We start from the raw sequence: 23,564 nt of genomic DNA, 5'->3' as shown, positions 1-23,564 counted from the left end.
TCAATAAATAAGAAAAAAAATTCTCTTTTTTTTATAGATTAGGAAAGTGAGAACCACATCAAATAGATAATCACCTCAATCCAAACTTAAACTGTATGTCTTTGTTAATTTTTTTTTTTTTTGGTTTTGTTAAGCTCACATATAATAATTCAATTTAAAAACATTAAATTGTTTTGGAGTATGAAATATTATGAGTTTTCTCTTGTAAGAGTTATTAAAGATCCACTGAAATCCCTTCTTACTCAAGTTTTTTGATTCTGTGATATAAATTCAGTCCTGTTTTTAGTCTGTGGAAAGCTGTTAGGACTGAATGCTGTCATCTACTATGTTATCCTGCCCCAGCTCTATATCATTTGCAAATCCATTTAATATGCTCCTTTTAGCCTTATCAAAGTCAGTAGAATGGAAAATCAAAGCCATGGAAATTCCACAAGATCCAGAGATTCAGTAAATAATATTTATTAATTTTTTTTAGCTTGTGATTTGGAGGATAAATTTGTTCATTTTTGTGAATAAAACCAAAACTACTCCCATCTTTGGATACACATTTCCTTTTTTAAATGCCTTTTTTCTCCTCTCTTTTCCCTTAACAATTATATGATTTTAATAAGCAATAAATTAATTTATTTTATGGAATAAATGGGTAGTTATTTTAAGTATTTATCTGTTTCCTTTGAATCATTTTTGCAAAGAAAGTATTTGCTATAGCAATTAAAAGCACATAGAATTTGATGGTACAAAGAGACCTTCTAGTACAATTCATAAATAATGTGAATCCATACTTCAACATTGCCTCAAAAAGTTCACCTTTCTTTATAATTCTCTAAGGATATCATAAATGTATCAGCATATTATGCTCTGATTTTGAATAAGTTCATTGTGAGGAAATTTTTATTAAATCAAATGGGAATCTTTTACTGAAACATTAACCTTTTGTTCCTGTTTTTTTCTTGCAAGGCTAACAAAATAATTTGAATCTCTCTTATACTTAAGGATATTCAGATCCTTAAAATCATAACAGGATCCTAGTTCTTGGGTGCCCCAATCAAAACTCTTAGTTTCTTTAACTAATCCCCCTGGGGACTAAATTTGAGGCTGCTTTTTGGCCTGTTCTCAATGGCCTCCCTAAAATGTGTTTAACAGAATCAAGAATGACCTTGTTGATGCTGTCTTGAATCATTTTCTAATGATAGTATTTCAGGGAATACTATCCCTGAAGTATAAGTGAATGTCGATTTACCATAAACAACAACAACAACCAAAAAAAATGTATATTTTTTGGATTTCAGACTTTTTATTGTCTTTTAAAATCTTTTGTGTAGATTAGTTTTTCTATTTGTGATGAATACAGAATTTGTTTCATCCCAACTAAATATCTGAAACTATAGAAATGTGTACATGTCTGGGAGATATACTATATATTTGAACAATTTTTCCTCTGGCAAAATCTTATTCCCTATATGCCATATTCACAAACCAATTTGTATACATTTACCTTGTGATTATATAAACATGCATATAGCACCAAAGCCAAAAGAACCATTTAGAAAAGATCTCAGACCATAAAGGATTTAAATATCAATTTGTTTTCTTGTTATTACAATATACACTGAAAAGATCCCTTTTTATCTTTTGGTTACAGTTCATGTATATTCAATAAGACACCAATCTCCACGTCAAAATTATGGAAAATCAAAGCCAAGTGACTGAGTTCATTCTCCTGGGACTTACCCAAAATCCAGGTGTTCAGAAAATCATATTCATTGTGTTTTCGTTGTTCTACCTTGCAACCCTTGGGGGAAACCTGTTTATTGTGGTAACCATTACTAGCAGTCCCTCGCTCTTTGCTTCCCCCATGTACTTCTTTTTGGCCTTTCTGTCTTTCCTGGATGCATGTTTCTCATCAGTTATCGTACCCAAGGTCATAGTAGACTCTTTCTATGTGAAGAATACCATATCATTTGAAGGGTGCATGACTCAGGTTTTTGCAGAACATTTTTTTGGTGCTGCTGAAGTGATTGTCCTGACAGCCATGGCCTATGACCGGTATGTGGCCATCTGCAAACCCTTACACTATGTCACCATCATGAGTAAGCGTATATGTTTATTACTTTCAGGGGTGGCATGGATAGGAGGATTCCTGCATTCTATCATTCAAATGTTCTTCATTTTACCATTACCATTCTGTGGCCCTAACATAATCAATCATTTTATGTGTGACTTGTATCCTTTGCTCGAATTGGCCTGTACTGATACACATGATCTGGGATTTATGGTGATAGCCAATAGTGGGTTCATTTGCATTTTAATTTTTTTCCTCTTACTTATTTCTTATGGGGTCATCCTGTATACCCTGCGAACATATAGCAAAGAAGGACGACAGAAAGCTCTTTCTACTTGTAGCTCCCATATCACCGTTGTGCTTATGTTATTCATTCCTTGTATATTTGAGTATGCAAGGCCTCCCACCACTTTCTCCTTTGATAAGATGGTAGAAATATTTTACACTGTTCTGACACCTTTTTTAAATCCCTTCATCTATACCTTTAGAAATATGGAAGTAAAAAATGCCATGAGGCAGTTGTGTTGTAGTAAAGTATTTTCAATAAAAAAACAAATTCTTTGAAATAAAATTTTGATTTTTCAATGTGTCAGCAGTACCAAAGAATATTATTTTTAAAAAGTTCATGTCAAACTCCCAATGAACACACATATGTATATGTACCCACATATATAAGAATATGAACGTATATTATATAGTTGTACATGTATACATGTATACATGCATATTTATATAACTTTACTTATACATGTGTGGAATTATATTATATGTAGATTTGAAATAACTCAGTGAAATTGAGTAAGAATTGCAAAGGGATAAGGAACATTTTCATTATCTTCTATAGTAAGTATCTGAGACAGATTTGAACTCATGAAGTGGGGTCTTTCTGACTCTGAAACTGGCTCCCTTTACACTGTATTGCATACATGGCTCTCCTTCAGAATTGGAGCTATCTTTTCCCTTCTTTTCTATCCCTAACAACATAGAAACATTATCGCATTTTTATGTATTTGGAAATGAATGTTCCAATAGAGAAAACAGAAAAGAAAATAAATTCTGTAAATTCAAAATGCATCTTCTTTGATTTATAGATATAGTTTTTGTAATATCAGAGACAATTGCATTTGTGAAATAAACTCTAATGCCACCAAAAAAGAGAAAAAAAATACTTATCAAAGAAAAACATTGATTAGATCCCACTTCAGTGAAGGGTTGGCTTCAAAACACACCAGGATTAATAGCTTTTGTTGAAAAATCTAATTTGCTTTGTGTAGAAAATTTTCTTGTTGGGCAAATCATGGAGACCTAGAGATCATTCCTCCAGTTTCTGGACTTTGATAAAAATGTCATCAACTCTATATTTGATTTACAGACTTTTTTAAAATTCTAATTGTTTCAGAAGCATGGCTTGGGACAGATAGATGAAACCTCAGAAATGCTGTCATAGCACATGAGAAATTTATCCCCCTTTTTGATGAAAATTTGAACATGAAACTGAATATTCCAATTTCATATCTAGACAATGCAAGTAATTCCTTGGAAAATTTATCTTGGACCTTCTAAGAAGGAAATTTTTAAGTATTATCTTGAAGCACTTTTTATTACTTTCTATTGTTAAACTTAGTAGTTAGTTTTATAGAAGAACAATTGACATATGTTCTTAGAAAGCTTTACAAAACTTTTTCTGTTAAGCAATCAGAAATTAAGGTAGGAAAAATATGTTTTATGGTATCATGGAAATGTTATTTAAATGGCAACTTCTTCAGAGCCAATATATTTTAAACATTAGTGAAATCAGTGTTCCACAACATGTCATTAGTGCAGTGTAAAACTGGAAATCTTATAATCAATACAATATAGCAAATTTGTACAAACTGCTGTCTGCATGGTAACTTTCTTAGATTGTGAAAGATCTGTGGGAATGCAAAATAGAAAAAAAATGGAAAACATTGCTAAGACCTATTATCTACTTTCCTTGTAGCTTATTCTTATATTTGTAGCCCCTGAAACTATTCCATAGTGGGGAAGAAATGGCAGAAGTAATAGGATTCCTTTGAAAAATGATAAAAGTAATCTTTTAGCTTGAGAATTTCCTCCTGCTCCTTCACCTCCTAATTGTCCCTCAGTCTTTCAAAATACTTCTGTTGCTTATTATTTGCTTTTTACTCAAGATGATTGTTTTTGCATACGTAATATTCCCTTTATTCTTGCACTTTTCATCTATGTATGCTGCCCCCTTTAGTTTTTAAATAGTTTAAATATAGAACAGCTAACTTTGGTAATAAAAGATATTTTGCAATCACTTTCACAATCATCATTATGCATCATTTAAAAAATAGCTTAAATGTTGCAAAGTGATTAATGCATATTATTCCATTCAATCGTCACAACCAACCTGAGAATTGCTATTTTTTTAAAACAAATTACAAAACTAAATCTAAAAGAAAATGGTTCATTTGCCTTCTTTCAAACAGTTGAAAAGTTTCTGAAGTTGAATGGAAACTCATAGTCTAACCCCAAGTTGTATGCTTTATTGACTACAGTAAGCTATCTTCTAAATGAAAAATGAAATAGAAGCTGAAATGGAAGATTAATGCCTACATTTGAGCCACCATGCGTGACATAGTAAGGATAACAGAATCTACAGTCATCATTGGTAGCAACTATTAATTTTTCAGCACCATTTAGTAACCAACATTTGATGATTATGAACAACAAAGGAAAAAATTGAGATCTCACCTTCTTGAATTTAACCATTACATTTAGGGTTGATCTTAGTTTTATACTTTAAACCTTAAAAGCTCTGGGAGAGGGTGGTTATGATTTTATATAACTTTTTATTCCATAAGAAACAAACTTAAGGTATTGTCAATATACATATATAAAAAGTATACACATAGAAACATACATATACTTATGGGTTCATACATATATATATATGTTTGTGTATGTACACATATATGTATATATATATATATATATTTATGTGTTTTTATATGTATATAGAAATAAAAGTCATCAACTCAATTTCCATTTTTTGCCACTGAAAAAAGGGCTGCCACAAACATTTTTATATATGTGGGTCCCTTTCCCTCCTTAAAGATCTCTTGGGGATATAAACCCAGTAGAAACACTGCTGGATCAAAGGGTATGCTTAGTTTGATAACCCATTGGGCATAGTTCCAAATTGCTCTCCAGAATGGCTAGATATATTCACAATTTCACTAATAATGCTTTAGTATTCCGGTTTCCCACATCCCCTTCAACATTTGTTCTCTTTTACTGTCACCTTAGCCAATTTAAGAAGCATGTAGTGATATCTCAAAGTTGTCTTAATGTGCATTTCTATGATCTATAGTGATTCAAATCACTTTTTCTTATGACTATAAATGGTTTCAATTTCTTCATCTGGAAATTTTCTCTTCATATCCTTTGACCATTTATCAAATGAAGAATTTCTTGAATTATAATAAATTTGAGTCAGTTCCCTATATGTTTTAGAAATAAGGCCTTTATCACAAACCTTGAATATAAAAATGTTTTCCCATTTTATTGCTTCCCTTCTAATCTTGTTTGCATTACTTTTGTTTATACAAAAATTGCCTATTTTGAGTTCATTAATTGTAATGGGCCAAGATTCTGGAGAAATTCTCACAAGGTGTTAACCCAGTGGAATTGATAAGACAATGATGATTAATAGTTTTCTAGTTCAGTACATATACTTAGTACTTAATATAGTTCTACAAGATTCACACTTACGATGATATAATTATAATAGAGTATATAAGCTGGGACAAACAGCCAGAGACATTCATTCCATCTCCCACCTTTGTGGTGGCTGGAGGCTGGAGGAGAAGTCCTCAGACTCAAACATTCATTCCATCTCCCACCACCATGGGAGACCAGAACAGACTTGGGGAAGACAGAGGACTGGAGGCTGGAGCACAAGCTCTGGGAAGGAGGCAGACTTCAATATAGAGATCATCATGGTGGTCCTCCTGCTTCCTCCACAGAAACTAAGACACATTCTAGAGGATCTCCAGAAAGCTAGCTGATCCCCAGACAAGGAGACAAGACTTTGAAGGAGATAATAAAGAATTTGGACTTTATCTCTGGCTGTTCTCCTGGTGATTACTCTGCTGAAACAAAGGTTGGTCCAAAGACCTCCAGAAAACCAACCAGAATCTTAAAATTAATGATCCCTAGTTCCTCTTTGGTCATAAATTTCTTCAATTTTCACAGATCTGAGATCATTGTGTATTATCCTGGGGATGATTTTTTGGTAATCCCTTTGCTAAAATTTTATTTAAGATTTTTGCATCAATACTCATTGATTTTGTATGTATCATCATGCTTTAAATGTGTTTCTTCTAAACAGTATATTGTAGGATTCTACCTCTTAATCAAGTCTGCTGCCCACTTCTGCTTTATGGGGAGTTCACCCTATTCACATTTAAGGTTAAAACTACTAATTCTGTATTTCCTGCCATCTTATTAACCCCAAATTATACTTTTTTCTTTCCTTTTCCCCTTTCCCTCCTCCCCAGTATTTTGCATATGAGCAATACTTGCCTGAAACAGCTCTCCTCTTTTAGAGTCCCTCCCCCTTTCCTATATCTTTTCCCTACAAATTCTGTTTTCCCTTCTATTTAGCCTACACCATCCTTCTTCCTCTTTTCCCTCCCACTTTTCTATAAGGTGAGAGAAGTTTCTTGGTCAAACCAAATATATCTAATATTTTCTCTTTGAACCAAATTTGATGACAGTATGATTCACATAATGTTCATCCCCCTCAGTTCTTTCCCTCAGTCATAATGTTTGTTTGTTTGTTTGTTTTTTTGCCTTTTCCTGAGATGTAATTTCCTTCATTTTACCTCCATGTTCTTCTTCTTTTTTTTGTACAATCCCCTTTCCACCTCTAGTTTCTTTTTTATATAAAAATAATAAATCAAATTATACATGCATTTTCTATGTATACCCATAACAGAATTACAATTCTCAAAATTTCTTTTCTTTTTACTTTTTTATGCTTCTTTTGAATTCTATATTTGAAGATCATTTTTTAAAAAATTTAGCTCTGGTCTTTTCATAAGAAATAAATGGAATTCATGAATACATCCAGCCATTCTGGAGAGAAATTTGGAAGTATGTTCAAAAAGCTATCAAACTGTGCATACCCTTTTACCTAGCAGTGTCACTACTGGCCTTATATCCCAAAGTGATTTTAAAGAAGGGAAAGGGGCCTGTATGTGCAAGAATGTTTGTGGCAGCCCTATTTGTAGTGGCCAGAAACTGGAAACTGATTGGATGCCCATCAATTGGAGAATGACTGAACAAGTTATGGTATATGAATATTATGGAATATTATTGTTCTGTAAGAAATGACCAGCAGGATGATTTCAGAAAGGCCTGGATATACTTACATGAACTGATGCTGAGTGAAATGAGCAGGATCAGAAGATCATTATATCCTTCAACAACAATACTACATGATGATCAATTCTGATGGACGTGACCCTTTTCAACAATGAAGATGAAGCAAATCTGTTCCAATAGAGCAGTAAGGAACTGAACCAGCTACACCCCGGGGAAAGAACTCTGGGAGATGACTATGAACCATTACATAGAATTCCCAATCCCTCCATTTTCGTCAGCCTGCATTTTTTATTTCCTTCACAGACTAATTGTACACTATTTCAAAGTCTGACTCTTTTTATGCAGCAAATTAATTGTTTGGACATATATATATATATATATACATATATATATATATATATATATATATATTGTATTTAACTTATACTTTAACATATTTAACATGTATTGGCCAACCTGCCATCTGGGGGAAGGGATGGGGGGAAGGAGGGAAAAAGTTGGAACAAAAGGATTTGCAACTGCCAATGCTGAAAAATTATCTATGCATATATCTTGTAAATAAAAAGCTATAATAAATATAATATTAAAAAAAGAAATAAATGGAATTCACTTGTTTTATTGGATGTCCATATTCTTCCCTGAAAGAAAATGTTCAGTTTAGCAGGGTGCTTTATTCTTGGCTGTATTCCAAATTCCTTTGCTTTTTGGGAATATCAGATTCCAGGCACTTTGATCCATTAAGGTGGAAGTTGCTAGATCCTGGGTAATCCTTATAGTGGCTTCTTGGTATTTGAATTATTTTTTCCCTGGATGCTTGTAATATTTTATTTTTGGTCCAATAGTTCTGAAATTTAGCCATGATATTCCTTGGAATTTTCATTTTAGGATCTCTTTCAGGAGGTATTCAGTGAATTCTTTCAAAAGCTATTTAACCTTATTATGCTATGACATCTGGGCAGTTCTCTTTGATGATTTCCCAAAAAAATAGTGTCTAAGCTCTTTTCTTCATAATGATTTTCAGGGAGATCAATGATCCTTAGACTTTCTCTCCTAGATCTATTTTCCAGGACAATTGTTTTCTCAATAGGTAATTTACATTTTTTTTAACCTATTTGTTCCTTTTTTTTTTTCTTTTTTTTTTTTTTTGGTTTTGCTTGACTGATTCTTGATGTCTCATTAAGTCATTCATTTCAATTTGTTCACTTCTGATTTTTAGGGAATTATTTTCTTCCTTTTCTTTTTGTGCCTTTTTTTTATTTGTACAAATTAATTTTTAAATGAGTTGTTTTGTTCTATGGATTTTTTTCCCATTTCACGAATTCTTTTTTTCAGGGAGTTGTTTTACTTTTCCATTTTGTCAAATTTATCTTTTAATTAATTATATGGTGTTTTTCCATTTCTCTAAGTCTATTCTGTGTTTCCTTTTCCAAACCCTATTGTAAAGTTCTCATTTCCTTTCCCCATTTTTCTTCCAGTTGTCTTTTAACATCCTTTTTAATTTCTTCTGGAAGAGCCTTGTGTGATGGGGACCAATTTGCATTACCATTCGGGGCTTTATCTGGAGACAATCTGCTTTTTGTCTTCTCAGGGTTTGAAATCTGAGAAGATTTAACCATAAAAACTATCTATGTTTAGAGCTCTTTTTACTTTCTTACTTATTTTTTTTAAAGTTAAGATCTGTTTTTAGGACAAGGGAAATTGTCCTAGCTTCCTCTACAAGCAGCAGCAGCTTCCTCTAGAAATAGCATTGGCTGAGCTGAGTTATTGCTGACTAACTCCTGGTAATAGTTGGGTGTGGCTATGTCTGGTGAGATTCTGGCATTTTGAAGTTCACTATTTTTTGTGTTTGTGTTGGATGTTTTATACCTTTTTTGGTCTACTGATCTACTGGTTTGCAACCAGGAAAGAGTAGCCAACACTACTGTGCATTCCTCCCCATAGATTCTCTGATGCAAGATCTCAGGTCTGTGCTGTCTGTGCTGTCTGTGCTGGAGTCTTTGCTTGGCCTGCTTGCACTTGGCCTGCCTCCCTCTGTGTCTGATTGAAACAGACCTTTTCTGGCAATCTTCTAATTTATCTTCTGCTAGTAATTTGTTGAACTCCCAATATTCATGGATTCTGCCAGTCCAGAGCTAATTCAGAGTTTAATTTGTCTGAGAGTTGTGGAAGAATACCAGAAAGAAATATATGTCCTCTCTGCCATCTTGGCTCTGTGCCCCAATGATTATTTTTTCTAGGTCTATAAAATAATTTCTTGGGAGTTTGGTTTGTATGGTGCTAAATAAGTAGATTAATTTAGGTAGTATTGTCATTTTTATTATATTCACTCAGCCTACTCATGAGCACTTGATATTTTTTCCAACTGAGTAGATCTGACTTTGTGTGGAAACTGTTTTGTATTTGTGTTCATATAGTTCCCGACTTTCCCTTCAGAGCTAGATTCCCAAATATTTTATACTATTGACAGTTATTTTGAATGGGATTTCTTTTTGTATCTCTTACTGCTGTTCTTTACTAATATTTTAGTTAAGATTTTTGTATCAATATTCATTAGGGAAATTGATCTATAATTTTATTTATCTGTTTTCATCCTACCTGGTTTAAATATCAGCACCATATCTGTGTTATAAAAGGAATTTGGTAGAACTTCTTTCCCTATTTTTTCAAATAGTTTTCATAGTATTGGAATGAATTTTTCTTTAACTCTTTGGTAGAATTCATGTGTAAATCCATCTGGCCCTGGAGATTTTTCCTTAGGGAGTTGATTAATAGCTTGTTCTATTTCTTTTTCTAAAATAGGATTATTTAAGTAAATTATTTCCTCTTCTGTTAATCTGGGGTATCTATATTTTTGGTAGGTATTCCTCCATTTCACTTGGATTATTAAACTTATTGACATAAAGTTGGTAAAAATAACTGCTAATTATTGTCCTAATTTCCTCTTCACTGTCAAAAATTTCTCCCTAATTTTTGAGACTACCAATTTGATTTTCTTCTTTACTTTTTCTAATCAAGTTAATTGAAGATTTATCTATTTTGTTGAGTTTTGTCATAAAAACATCCTTAGTTTTATTTATTAATCCATAGTTTTGATACTTTCAATTTTATTAATCTCATTTTTATTTTCAGAATTTCAAATTTGGTATTCAATTGGGGATTTTTAATTTGTTCTTTTTCAAGCTTGTTTAGTTGTAAACCCAATTCACTGACCTTCTCTATTTTATGCAAGTAAGCAAACGAGATATAAACTTTCCCTTTATAACTGCTTTGGGTGAATCCCACACATTTTGGTATGTTTTCACATTATTGTCATTCTCTTAGATGAAATTATTACATCTATGATTTATTCTTTCACCCATTCATTCTTTAAAATTTGGTTATTTAGTTTCCAATTCATTTTTGGTCTATTTTCCTCAGGCTTTTTATGGAATGCAACTGTTATTGTACCATATCTGAAAAAAAATGTGTTTGCTATTTCTGCCTTTCTGCATTTGATTTTGACATTTTTATGTCCTAATACATCGTCAATTTTTGTGTAGGTTGCATTAACCACCAAGATAAAAAAAAAAGGATACTCCTTTCTGTCTCCATTCTATTTTCTCAAAAAATCTATTATAACTAACTTTTCTAAAATTTTATTTATCTCCTGAAATTCTTCCTTATTTATTTTGTGATTTGATTTATCTAGTTCTGAAAGATCAAGATTGAGATCTCCAGAGGGATGTTTATTATTTTCTGTTTCTATTCAATTTTCTCTAAATATCTGTCATACTTAACTCTTCTAAGATTCTATTTATCTCCTTCATTTTTGTCTTTTTTTGTGGTCAACCAGGAATAATGACCCAACAAAACATCCAGAACTGGAAGCTAGTACAAATGGGAGAAGTTCAACAACAAGTCCTTTTGTAAAACCAAATCCAGGTTCCAGCACAGATGGCCAAGAATCTCATTTTAAATATCATCAGGCTGCTGGAGCTTTACCTTTGCAATTTGGAATAACAAAAGAGGAAGCTAGAAGCATAGCAAAAACCTGTAAAGCCTGCCTTCCTTTCCATGCTCCCACACTCCCTCCAGGGAAGAACCCTTGTGGTTTGAGACCCAATGAAATTTGGCAAATAGATATGATCCATTATAAATCTTTTGGTCTGTCTTTTATCCATGTTGTAGTAGACACCTTTTCAGAATTTCAGGCCACTACAATTAAATGTAGCAAGTTAGATGTGTATAAATTATGATTACTGATATGTATATATACATATTTAAAGAGATGTGTGTATAAGTTATGAATATATACATATATCTGCCTATATATGTCTGATGAAAGGGAAATTTTATCAAATAAAACTCTGAAATATTTTAATAATAGAAAACATAAAATTGACTCTAGTGGTACATAGGAAAGTAGCAAAGATAATGCCAGTTTTCAGCAAGTATTAATTTAATATTCTGTCCTTTTATTGACCTAGAAACTTATTCTTTCATGAACATGCTCAAGTAATATGGGTTATGGATAGCAATAGATTATGGGAAATATGTTATTAGCAATATTCTATGTAAAATTTAAAGTATATAAGTAAAGTAGCTGGATTGAAATACTTAAGAAAATACAATGATCCTGTGGCAGACACTTTCTTGGTGAACTAGTTTTTATACAATGGCTAGTTCTCACATGTACCTTTCCCATTTTTTTGAATACATAGAAATGAAAAACTACATGATTGAATTCATACTTCTTGAAATGATACAAGATCGAACAAAACAGAAGATAAGTATGTTTCATATTGGTTTTCTACACTGCAACTGTTTTCAGAAACCTGCTTGATATTTTGGCCATTAAAAGCAATCCAACTCTTGAGGTCCCTGTGTACTTCTTTCTGACCTACTTGTCCTTTGCAAATTCTTGTTTCTCTAGTAATGCATCACCCAAACTAATTTTAACTAACCTTTCTAAAAAATCCCATTGGACTTTGGACAGAAAATATCATCTGCATCCAGAAAAAGGAGACTGAATATAAATCAAGACATAATATGTTCACTTTTTTCTTTTTTTTTTTTTTTTTGAAATCTCTCCCATGCTTTTTTTCCCTTTTGCTCTGATTTCTCCCTCCCAACATGATGCATAAAGTAATGTGTATTAAATAAATTTACTACAATTAAAAATATTTATTTGTTGTGTTCCAATCAAATTGCCAAAAATTACTTTATAGAGCAAGAAAAAATAATTACAAAATTAATCTGGGGAAAACATTAATATAAAAAGGATCAATAAGAACTAAAGTGGGAAGGAAAGGGACTTAGAAATACCTGATTTCAAAGTATATGACAAAATTGTAATCATCAAAATAACTTGATATTAGATTTAAAAAGTGGCTGCTCAATGGAACAGAAGAAGTAAACAATATGCTGAAATTTATGTACAAGAACATGTAACAAATACAAAGATTGAAGCTATTGTGGCAAGAACTCACTGTTTCACAAAAAAGATTAGAATAACTATGAAAGTAATAGTCTGACAGAAACTCAATCTAAATGAAAGTCTATCTTATTCTTTATAACAAAAGATTATGAAATAGATTACATGATTCAGACATATAGCAGATCTGGAGAAAAATAGATAATTTTGATTCTATATAATTAAGATATAATGGAACTCATACAACAAATGGAGTCAAAATTTGTAGAAAAACAAGATATTTTTGAGAAAATGCTTGCAGTAGATTTGTCTGACAAAGGTCATAGATTTTAAAATTATCAAATATCTAAAAGTGAAATAGATAATTAAAGTCCATTGGTCAGTTAGATGGTTATAGGTAAATGGATAAAGAATCAAATTGGAATGAATCAATATATGGTCCCTTAGAAGAAATTTTGTGGAATCATGTACATATATGCATGCATGATCTTCAGACTAGAAAAAGATCAATAATAAAGAGGTATGTAAAATAAATATTTATTTAATCAGAAAGCACTTAGTTCTCCTTATGAAGTCAGCCACCTGCTTCAAGTAAATTGAGTACTCAAGTCCTAAAATAACTGGCAAATGTGATTGCTAAACCACTATCAATGATATTTGATAAGTAATTTACAAGGTAACACCCCAAATGAAGAAAAAGGAGAAAATAAATTTTTATTAAAAACCCATTATATGCTAGGTATTATACTAAGTCCTCTAAAGATATTATTTTATTTGATTAAAGGGCAAATATTGAAACTGTCCAAATAAAAAGTAGAGGTGAACATAGTTTGAAAAAATATATTGTTTAGGGAATTTAGTTTCAACTACTTTAAAATTTTTAGATCAAATCATTAAATAGATTGGTGATGAACATCTAGAGAGGGAAGTGGTTATTCCAAAGAGCCAGCATAATTTTATCAAGAACCAGCCACAAGAAGGTAACTGCATTTTGGGGGGAATTACTTAAACTAGCAATTAAAGTAAATTCTGGAGTTACATTTGCTTACATTTTGATGAAGATTTTAACCAAATATCGCATGTTATTCTTGTGGATAATTATGCACTGGAAATTAAAACCATCAGGTACTTTCAGAACTATTGACATTCATACAATTGTTCTAATGGTTCAAGTTAAGATTTCAGGTATTCTTAGTTGCTCCACAGTCATAATTAGGTGACCAGTAGGGATCGCCATTGACTCAAATTTGAAGAACTTTTCATTTTTGTTTTTGTAGTTTGGTAATGAGTGATGGAGAAACGATCACATTTAGAGAGATGTTTCTATCTTCAATGGAAATGAGGAAAGAATTATTTAAGCCAGGGATTACTTGCTTCTCATTTCTACCAAGAGCTGGCCCCTGTTCACAAGAGGACTAATTGGCTAGGTAGAATTGTTCTTGTACTGACTAGAAACAAGGGATTGTTCTGTTTTGCCAATGCTCAGGTAAGGGATATTCCTTAGTTCCCTAGAGGGGGAGAAGCCATTTCCCAAGACTTTGAATTTGCCAATTTCATGAACAATTGGTGTTTTTGTTCTTTAAAATATAATAATAGTTCTCAGAGAGAACTATTATTATATTTTAAAGAACAAAAACTCCCCCTCTGGGGGAGAGGGTTTCTTGGAGAGGTTTTCTGAAGGCAGCCTTAGTTTCAGTTACAAGTAAATAATTACTCCAAAATCGCAGCCAGCTGATAAAAGTTCAGATCTTTTATTGTGTCCTTCAATATAGCCTGGTTAGCTCAGAAGCCTATCTCTTTGCTTGGTTCCAATAGCTCTTGCACCTTTGTCCTTGGCTTCTGCCTCTGCTTTCTTCAGCTTCCAGCCAGCACCAAGTTGGAAGATGCAATGAATCTCTCTTGCCTCGAAGATAGGGCTTGTGGGCTTCCTCCCAGAGTGCTCCTTTCCGACCCCAGTCAATGTTCCGGAGAAATTCTTTTAAGCTCTAAGAGCTTCCTTCATATATATGATCTCCCAAAGGTTAACTCCTCCTTCTGGAAGCAGGGCTTAAGGGAGGTGTAAATTCGGATATCTCATACTATACCCTGAAGTCTCCCAAACGTGTGAACTCCATTGAGTACTTAAATACTTATGAGCTCTCTAAAGGTATGAACACAAGCATTATTTCTATCAGTTGTACTTAGTATCTTGTTTCAAGTTCTGGCCCAAAATATCTCCTTCTAAGATCAAATCAATCATATTGAACCATGCTAAATTAGATAATTATTGTCTCTATCAACTCTAATGGCTTAACAGTTTGTAAAGATTCCAACATAAACCGAAGAATGTGGGGAAGGAATTAATATTTGCATGATATATTGGGTGTAAAAAGTCCCAGTTGAGATGGTTAGCAATGTTTCATTTATATTTAATAACCCTGGTAATTGTAGAACCTATTCCTCAGCTATGTGGATATTCTCTCTTGGATGACTTCAACTCTGGAAACTCTTCCATGATCTGCAGTTAGAGAAAAAGCCAAAATGGAAATGTCATCTTTCCCAAAGCTTCCACCAGCCTTTAATATTCTCAAACTTAAGAAAGCTTGCGAGTTTTTTTTTTAGAATAAGCCTCTGATGCAGGAGGAGAAAAAATCTTACACAGTGCTTCAATTTGGTAAGTTAACACCTATTACTCTCCTTTCTTGCAGCTTTTAAGACTTTTGTCCCCTGTCCATATCAAAAATGGAATGAGAGATACTAGAAACAAAGCAATATGTGCTAGTCTAGACAATCCAATACTCCTTTTGTTTAGTTAAAATATTATGAATGAACAACTAGATAGCATAGTGAATAGAGCACTGGCATTCAAGTCAAGAGAATCTCAGGTCAAGTCTATCTTCAGACACTTACTAGCTATGTAAGCTTGGCAAGTCATTTAACCCAACTGCCTCCCTAAAATAAAATATTATGAAAAGATATAAAGGATTTCAGGTGTAAATTGACATGTCATAAGTGTATGAATTCCTTCCTCTTGACTCTAGCATTTCTCTTCTCTCCCTCTTCTCTCTAAAATTATATCTAAAATTTTATTTTGTTCCCTTTCTGTTTTAATGTTTAGAAAGGTGAGGTAGGTTACAAAAAATATACATTAATATCTGAAAATCTAAAAAAACTCAGGATCCTTCTTATTTTAATATTTTATTCTATCATCCATCTATGCTATCTATCATTGAGTTAATGAGCTAGCTAACTTTCCATGTGTTTGTCTAATTATGTGAGAAGTCATCTATTCATCTAAATGTATACGTGTACATGCAATTATGGGTGTGCACATACATAAATGTAGATGTAGATGGGTTTTTATCTGACTACCTTCTCCCATGGAGATAAAGAGAAAAATATCCATGAGGTCAGGTATTACTTAGTATGCTTCTTCAAATTGAATGTGGTAGATGCTTCCCAGTAGAAAGTAGATGTCAGAAATGACTTTATGAGGGGCTTCCTCTCCCAGATTTGTAAATTTATTTAGATTTTTTTTGACTAGGTGAAAAAGGAGATTCTTTCCCTCAATTGTTATCTACCTTTTATCACTGAACGGGTACAGCTTCAGTCAAACAGATTTGTTGAAGTTCTTAGCTTGAAAAGGGTATTTCGTCTTGTATCCAGGGTCATCTGTATTTCTCCTAATCTATATCTTGCCACTGTACCCAAAAGATTCTGAGGAGAAAGTGAGGCAGATGAATTTGTATAGCCCACATTCCTGTAATTCTCTTCTCTTACATGTCATGGCTTCACATCCCAGATATCATGGTACTCTTTGAGAAAGCATGAGAAACAACATTGATCATTAAGACAAACCAAGTCATTATACAGTTGGGGATAATAATTCATTGAAAAGGAAAGAGCTGTATACAGTTACAGAGTTGGTTAGTGACAGAAGTGGGGAGAAAATTCATATAACTTCTTTTGTGTATGTATGTGTTTGTGGGTACATGTGTGTAATTTTATTATTGGTGGGCTTAATGGGAAAGAGAAGCTGCTATATATATATGCATATATGTATGTGTATATATATACACATATATATTTGTTTGTTTCTTCATTTTCTCTCTTCCAGAACAATTTTTGCTTTGACAATAAATGAATCAATGATTACACTTTTTAAAATTAGCTCACTTTTTTTTTTTTGGAAATTATAAGAGTAGAATCAAAGTCTAAAAATTGAGATATATTATTTCCTTTTTCAATAAATAAACAAGAAAGCATTGTTCATTTTTATAGTTTAGGAAAGTGAGATCCAGATCAACTGCTTAATTACCTCACTCAGAACTTGGGCTGGATTTCTTTGTTCATTTGTTTTTTGTATATTTTGTTAATCTCAAATAGAGTAAATTACTTTAAAAAGATTAAATTGTTTTGGGGGTGCTATATTATGGATCTCTCTCTCTTATAAGTTATTAATGATCCACTGAAATCCCTTCTAACTCAAGTTTTTTTTTGATTCTCTGACATAAATTCAGCCCTGTTTTTAATCTATTGGAAATTCTTAGACCTGAATGTGCTTATCTACTATGTTATCCTTCCTACTTCTGTATCATTCACAGATTCATTTAATATGCCTCCTTTTTCTTCTCAAAGTCAGTGCAATAAAAAAATCAAAGCCATGAGACCATTTTTATCCTCTTGGAACTTCATCAAGATCCAGAGACTCAGAAAACAATATTCATTATTTTTTTTCTCCATTGTGATTTGTGAGATAAATTTGTCTTTTTTTGTGAATAAAACCAAAACTCCTTTCTTGTTTGGATCAACATTTCTTTTTTTAAATGCCTTGTTTCTACTCCCTTTTCCTTCAACAATTGTATGGTTTAATTAAGCAATAAACAAATTTATTCTCTGGAATGAGTAATTATTTTAATTATCTATTTAGTTCTTATTTTGTTTCTTTTTTTTTTCAAAGAAATATCTACTAGAGCAATCATAATTTGATGATACAATAGGACCTCCTTTTACAATTCATAAATAATGTGAATCCTGACTTCAACATTCCCTCAGAAAGATCACCTTTTCTTTATAATTCTCTAAGGCAATGTAGTAGTATCAGTATGTTACATTCTAATTTTGAATAACTTTATTGTAAGGAAATTTTTATTAAATCAAACAGGAACCTTTCACTGAAACTTTCAGCTTTCGCTCCTAGTTTTTTTTTTGTTTTGTTTTTTTTTTTTTTTTCCTGCAAGTCTAAGCAAAACAATTTGAATTCCTCTTGGACATGGCCCTCTTCAACAATGAAATGAATCAAATCAGTTCCTATAGAATAGTAATAAATTGAACCAGCTACACCCAGCAAAAGAAATCTGGGAATAGAGTATGAATCACTACATAGAATTCCCTATCCCTCTATTTTTGTCTGCCTGCATTTTTGATTTCCTTCACAGGTTAATTGTATTATTTCAAAATCCGATTCTTGTTGTACAGCAAAATAACTATATGGACATGTATACATATATTGCATTTACATATACTTTAACATATTTAACATGCATTGATCAACCTGCCATCAGGGGGAGGGGGAAGGAGGGGAAAAATTGGAACAAAAAGTTTTGCAATTGTCGATGTTGAAAAATTACCCATTCATATATCTTGTAAATAAAAAGCTATAATAAAAAAAGAATATTCAGATCCGTAAAATCATAATAGGATTCTAGTTCTTGTAGGTCCCAATCAAAACTTTCTTAGTTCTTTCAACTAATTTTCCTAAGAACTAAACTTGAGGTTCTGTTTTGGGCAACCCTCTTGTGTTTCTTCTCCAAGTCTTAATAGTCTCCCTGAAATGTCTTTACAAGAAGCAAAATAAGCTTATGTGTTCTCTCGAATCATTCTGTAATGGTAAAATTTCAGAGAGTTTTATAAAATATGCATCCATATCCATTGATCATAAACATAAATTTATAAATGTATATATTTTTTGGATTTCAGACTTTTTACTGTCTTTTAAAAACTCTTCTACGGATAAATTTTTCTATTTTTGGTGAATAAAAATTCTGGTTCCTATCCAACTAAAGACCTGAAACTAGAGACGTTCTGTATATATCTGGGATAGTTTGCTATACAGTTAAAAAATTGCTTTTCCTCTGGCAATATCTTATTCTTTCTCTGCCACATTCACCAAACCAATTTGTAAACATTTGTTCCACAAGCAAGCATATGACACCAATGCCAAAGGAACCAAAGAAAAGATTTCAGATGATAAAGGATTTAAATATCAGTTTGTTTTCTTGTTATTATTATCTACACTGAAAAGATCTTTTTTATTTCATGGTTGCAGATCATGCATGTTCAATAAAAGACCAACCTCCATGTCAAAATCATTGAAAATCAAAGCCAAATGACAGAGTTCATTCTTCTGGGACTTACCCAAAATCCAGGTGTTCAGAAAATCATATTCATTGTGTTTTCATTGCTCTATCTGCAACCCTTGGGGGAAACCTGTTTGTTGTGGCAACCATTACTAGCAGACCCTTGCTCTTTGCTTCCCCCACATACTTATTTTTGGTCTTTCTGTCTTTCCTGGATGCAAGTTTCTCATCAGTTATCATACCAAAAATCATAGTAGAGTCTTTCTGGGTGAAGAAAACCATATCGTTTGAAGGCTGCATGACTCAGATTTTTGCAGAACATTTTTTGGGTGCTGCTGCATTGATTGTCCTTATATCTATGGCCTATGACAGTTATGTGGCCATCTGCAAACCCTTACACTATGTTACTATCATGAATAGGCATATATGTTTATTACTTACAGTAGTGGCATGGATAGGAGGATTGCTGCATTCTATCATTCAAATGTTCTTCATTTTACCATTACCTTTCTGTGGCCCTAACATAATCAATCATTTCATGTGTGATTTGCATCCTTTGCTGGAACTGGCCTGTACTGATACACATGATCTGGGATTTATGGTCAATAATGGGCTTTTTATTTTAATTTTTTTCCTCATACTTGTTTCTTATAGGGTCATCCTGTATGCCCTGTGGATATATAGCAAAAAAGAACGACAGAAAGTGCCCTCCACCTATAGCTCCATATCACTTGTGCTTATGTTATTCATTCCATGTATATTTGAGTATTCAAGACCTTTCATCACTTTCTCCCTTGAGAAGATGGTAGAAATGTTTTACACTATTCTGCCACCTTTTTTTAAACCCCTTCATCTATACCTTTAGAAATATGGAGGTAAAAAATGCCATGAGGCAATTGTGATGTAGCAAAGTATTTTCAATCAAAAAATAAATTCTTTGATTTTTCAATGAATATAAGAATATTCAATGAATATTCAATAAGAATATAATTCAAAGAATATAAGTCAGATAATTTTCTATTCTATAATCACATATCAAAATTCCCAATGAACATCCATATATATATATATATATGTATACACATATATGTATATGGATTATATATTATATACTTTATACATGTGTACATATATACATGAACATTTAACTTTATATACACATGTGTGGGATTATATTATATATTGTTCCGGAATAGCTCAGTGAAATTTAAAAAGAAATATGAAGTTATAAGGAAAAATTCAACTATCTTATCTAGTAAGTTTCTCAGACCAGATTAGAACTCATGAAGTTGATTTTTCTGATTCCAGGCCTGGCTCTCTTTCCACTGTATCACCTCCCTGACTCTCCTTCAGAATAGGGACTATCTTTTGCCTCCTTCTCTATTCCTAGCATAGAACAGTACCAGAAAGTTTGCCACATTTTTATGTACTTGGAAATGAATGTTACAATAAAGAAAACATAAGAGTAAAGAAATTCTGTATGTTTCAATGTTGTCTTTTTATTTATAGAAATATTTGAGTTATAGCAGGTATAAATTTATGGAATAATCTCCAACTCCCAAAGAAAAGAGAAAAAACATATTTACCAAAAACATTGCTTACATCACACTTCAGTCAAGGGATAGCTTCAAAACAGGACAGGATTAATTGATCAGGGACTTTAGGTTTGCTGAAAAATTTAATTTGCCTGTGTAGATAATTTTCATGTTGGGCAAGCCATGGAAAGTTAGAGAATGTTTCTCCAGTTCCTGGATTTGATAAAAATTTCATCAAATCTCTCTTTGATTAACAGAAACTCTTTTTTATTCTAACTAATCATTTCAGAAGCACAGCTTGGAAAAAGATAGATGAAAAGATAGAATCACTGCCATAGCACTTGAGAATATCTCATTTTCTTATGAAAATTTGAAAACATGAAACTATATATTCCAATTTCATATCTAGAAAATGGAAGCAATTCCTTGGAGATTCAATCTTAAAGCTTCTAAGAAGGAATCTTTTAAGGATAACCTTAAAGCAGTTTTTATTATTCTATATTTTTCAACACAGTAATCTTATAGAAGGATAATTGATATAATATGTTCTTAGAAAGCTTTATAAAACATTTCTGCTAAGTAGCTAGAAATTGAAGTGGTACAAATGGCATGTGTGTGGTATGGTAGCATGGGAATGTCATATAAATAGAAACTTCTTCAGACCCAATACATTTTAAACATTAGGGAAATGAGTGTTCCAAAACATGTCATTAATGTAGCATAAAACAGAAAATCTTATAGTCCATGTAATATAGAAAATTTGTACAAGTTGCTCTTCACACTGCCACTTTCCTGGATTCTGAAAGACCAGTGGGAATTCATTTTGGAAAAGAAAAAGGGAAAATTTATGAGACTCTCAACTAAATATTTGTTGATTACAACGCAGTATCTATTTTCCTTGTTGCTTATTGTACTTGTGACCTCTGCAACTATTCCATAGTGGGGAGGGAATGGCAGAAATAATGGAATTCCTTTGGGGAATGATAAAAGTCTTTCTTTACAATGTGAATTTCCTTCTGCTCCCTCACCTCCCAATTGTCCCTCAGTCTTTCAAAATACTTATATTGCTCATTATTTGGCTTTACCCAAGATGCCTATTTGTGCATAGTTAATATTCCATTTATTCTTTCACTTTTAATTCATGACTGATGTTCCCTTTTCTCTTTCCTTATTCAGCTTAAATCCCATCAGGATGCTGATAAAAGATCTTTTGCAATTACCACCATAAATCTGTTTATCAATCATTTAAATGTAACTTAATTTTTAAAATATTAACATAGTATTTCATTCAACCTTCACAACAAACCTGAGAATTTTTTTTTAAGTAAATGAAAAAAAAAGTGTGAAAGAAATCTTTTGAGGTGTCTAGGGTCAAACAGTTATAAGTTTCTGAAATAGGATGGAAACTCAGGTCTAACTCCAAGTTGTAGGCTCTATTGACTACACTAAGGTATCTTGTAAATGAAAAAATGAAATAGAAGCAAAAATGGAAGGTTAGTGCACACATTTGCAGCTCCATAAATGGTAATGTAAGGATAGTGGGATTACAGGGTTACTAGTGGTAGCTTTTATTAATTTTCCAGCACCATTCAATAACCAACCTTTGATTTGTTACCAGGTTTGATACTACAGAGGATCATCAGACAACAAAGAAAAAAATGGGCTCCCAACTTTTGAATTTAACCTTTGCATTTATGAATGATCTTCATTTTGTTCTTTAAACTTGAAAGCATTGGGAGAGGGTGGTTATGATGTTATAGAACTTTTCTTACATAGGAAATAAACCTAGGATGTTGTTAATATACATATATTCATAGTATATGCATAGATACACATTTACATATACATATGGGTACATGGCTATACATGTTTATATGTGTGTGTATGTGTGTGTAAATATACATGCATATATTTGTATATATGTGTATATATACATATGTATTTGTATATGTGCATATAGGTGTGTATTATATATAAATGTATAGGCTCATGTATATATGTATAAATATATCGGCAGATACACATACATATAGAGATATAAAGATATGGACATATGTGTATATGTATTGAGAGGTGTGTGGGGGGAGTCCCCCCCTCTCTCTATATCTATATCTATAGATTTAGCTATAGAGAACAAGAGCCATATATATATATATATATATATATATGTGTGTGTGTGTGTGTGTGTGTGTGTGTGTATGTGTATACACACTATTTATATGTATGCTGTGTATAAGTACAGGATTTTATTCAGATCCCATTATTTTATACAAAATTCAAATCTCTTTATCTGTATGTTTGTCAAAAAGTTCTCTATTTCTAATTTTATTTTTATAGCAATTTCACAAGGTAGTTTATTCAATTATCTATATCTATAATTCAGATTTTTAATTCATGAATGAGACTTGAGGCAGAGAGGCTTCCTGAGAGATAATTAGATATAGTACAGGTACAGATGAGGAGTGCTTGACATAGAGTAGTGACTGTGTAAATGAATATAGTAGCAGAAATGAGTTAGAATTGTGGCTATATTAATAGAGAGAAGGGTAGGTATCAAAGAGAAGTGTTTTATATATATATATATATATATATATATATATATATATATAATAATATATATAATATATATATATACACCATACATAAAAATCTACTTAATATATTCCATCAAGTCACATCCCCTACAATAATTACATTAAGTAATAAGAGTATCTTGTAGGCAGGGACTAACTTTTGCCTTTTTTTTTTTTTTGCATTTCTAGAATTTATCACAGTGCCAGGCACATGGTAGTGATTTAATATTTACTGATGATAGAAAAAGAGGAGGAAGAGGAAGAGAA

General features: G+C 32.1%; 1 protein-coding gene and 1 pseudogene across 1 annotated transcript; both read left to right on the top strand.

Moving 5' to 3' along the window:
- The first annotated feature begins 1,684 nt into the window (after nucleotides 1-1,684).
- LOC100927712 (olfactory receptor 4C15-like) lies at nucleotides 1,685-9,483 on the top strand. Its single transcript, XM_012552637.1, has 3 exons — nucleotides 1,685-2,585; nucleotides 8,460-8,525; nucleotides 9,380-9,483. Exons 1-3 carry the CDS (start codon nucleotides 1,685-1,687, stop codon nucleotides 9,481-9,483), a joined length of 1,071 nt encoding a protein of 356 aa, XP_012408091.1.
- A 6,699-nt stretch (nucleotides 9,484-16,182) lies between these two features.
- On the top strand, nucleotides 16,183-20,091 carry LOC100925637 (annotated as a pseudogene).
- Nucleotides 20,092-23,564: the final 3,473 nt, after the last annotated feature.

Source organism: Sarcophilus harrisii, chromosome 6 (assembly GCF_902635505.1).
Source record: "Sarcophilus harrisii chromosome 6, mSarHar1.11, whole genome shotgun sequence".
NCBI lineage: Eukaryota > Metazoa > Chordata > Mammalia > Dasyuromorphia > Dasyuridae > Sarcophilus > Sarcophilus harrisii.
This window is presented reverse-complemented; position numbering and strand designations above follow the sequence as displayed.